This window comes from Aptenodytes forsteri, unplaced genomic scaffold, assembly GCF_000699145.1.
Source record: "Aptenodytes forsteri isolate BGI_AS27 unplaced genomic scaffold, ASM69914v1 Scaffold119, whole genome shotgun sequence".
In the NCBI taxonomy this organism is placed as follows: Eukaryota; Metazoa; Chordata; class Aves; order Sphenisciformes; family Spheniscidae; genus Aptenodytes; species Aptenodytes forsteri.
In genome coordinates, this window is record NW_008796165.1 from 4403849 (window position 1) to 4405581 (window position 1733).

At 58.7% G+C, this 1733-nt stretch overlaps 1 protein-coding gene across 1 annotated transcript in view; it reads left to right on the plus strand.

Annotated features, from left to right (window-relative positions):
• Window positions 1-550, plus strand: part of UROD (uroporphyrinogen decarboxylase) — a 3617-nt gene extending 3067 nt beyond the window's left edge. The window contains exon 10 of the mRNA XM_009287457.1: window positions 273-550. Coding sequence (XP_009285732.1) covers window positions 273-437 — 165 coding nt within the window. The 3' untranslated portion in view covers window positions 438-550. The remainder of the gene's footprint in view (window positions 1-272) is intronic.
• The last annotated feature ends 1183 nt before the right edge of the window (window positions 551-1733 follow it).

Below are 1733 nucleotides of genomic sequence, written 5' to 3' on the forward strand. Positions count from 1 at the left end.
AGTCCTTGACTAGTGTAAGCACTGCTTAGCAACAACTAAAACATCGGTGTGTTATCAACATTATTCTCATACTAAATCCAAAACACAGCACTGTACCAGCTACTAGGAAGAACATTAACTCTATCCCAGCCAAAACCAGGACACTGCCTCAGTTTCCCCACCTGCAGTGCTGGCTCATGTCCCAGCAGTCCCCCAGGCTGGCTGGGGACTGATGGGGGTGGAGTACCCTGGGCTGGATGGGGCTGACACGTGGTTTCCCACCGTGCCTACAGGAGAAGATTGGCGAGCTGGTGAAGAAGATGCTGGAGGGTTTTGGGACCCAACGCTACATCGCCAACCTGGGCCACGGCCTCTATCCCGACATGAGCCCCGAGCACGTGGGTGCCTTCGTTGAGGCTGTGCATGCTCATTCACGCCACATCAACAAGCACAGCTGAGCCTGAGGGCTTGGGGACAGGACTCCAGTTTGGGCACAGTCACCCCAAGTAGTGTGTTGTCACAGGGCTCGCTCAAGGCTGAGCTGCAGCATTAAACCAGCTCCTTCTCTGCAGCAGCCGTGTGGCTCTGGCTAGGGGGATGGGGAACTGGACAGCCCTGGAGAAGATGGGCAGTGACGGCAGCCTGGCAGTGGGGCATGTGAGGTCAGGGGAACCCCTGAGCCCTGTCCTACAGGTCAGAATGGGGAAACAGGGGTGCCAGCAAAGTGAGGGGGATGCCTCTCCGTTCCAGGCTGCACAGTGTTGTGCCAAGGGCTTGCGACAGAGGATGTGAGCCCAGAGCACAACAGGCATCTCCTGGCACTACGGATGCACTCAGCCCTGCTAGGGGAGATGGGCTGCCTGAGGCTGGCAGGGTCACAGCCTGGGAGCTGGGGGCTCGCAGCCCACTGCTGCCACAGGCTCAGCGTGAGCCATGCCATGGTCCTGCTCAGGTGGGAATAGGCAACGTGACATCGTCCCAGGGCATCCCCAAGTAGGTGGGAGACCCAGCAGGACTCACCTGGGGGACAGCTGGCCACATGGCAGGAGCCCTCAAGACACAAGCACCACCAGCACCCTGCTACACTGGCTGGGGTGGCAGCAGAGACACCATGGCCCTAGCACTGCCATTGCCCTCCTCCAGCTCCCAGAGCCTCTTTGGGACCATCCCACTGGTTCTGGAGATCTCTCTCACGCACACCTCCCCATCTCTTCTGATCCTCGGGGCCAAGTCTGCCTCGGGCTCAGCAAACCCTGCAGAAAGCAGCCCAGGGTGCTGCAATACCCAGGAACCCTGGGTTATAACACCATGCCACCCCATCCCACACTGCAGCACACTCACCGCGGTCCAGGCTGGCTGTAGGATGGATCAAGACATGGGCACCAACAGTGCTCTAGCTGGCACAGATGGGGCAGTGCCACCAGGGTGGGCAGGGACCTGCTGACGCTGACCGTGGCAGGGAATTGCACCCTGAAGCAGCCAGGGTGCCTTGCCACTGCTCCGTCCCCCTCCTTGGGGCACAGGAGCTGGGTACCGTAGGGGGCTGCGATGCCACCTCCTCCCCGGGGCTCTGCCCTGCTTGCATCACCCACAACACCAGACTGCCCAGCAAGCATAGTGACCCCTCTGACTTCAGAGAAAGGCAGTAGAGATACGGGTGGTAATGTTCATCCCTTTTATTATTAAACATCAGATGAAGAGGTCGCACACACACATACACGCACGCACGCAAAAAAAAAAAAAAAAACAAAACA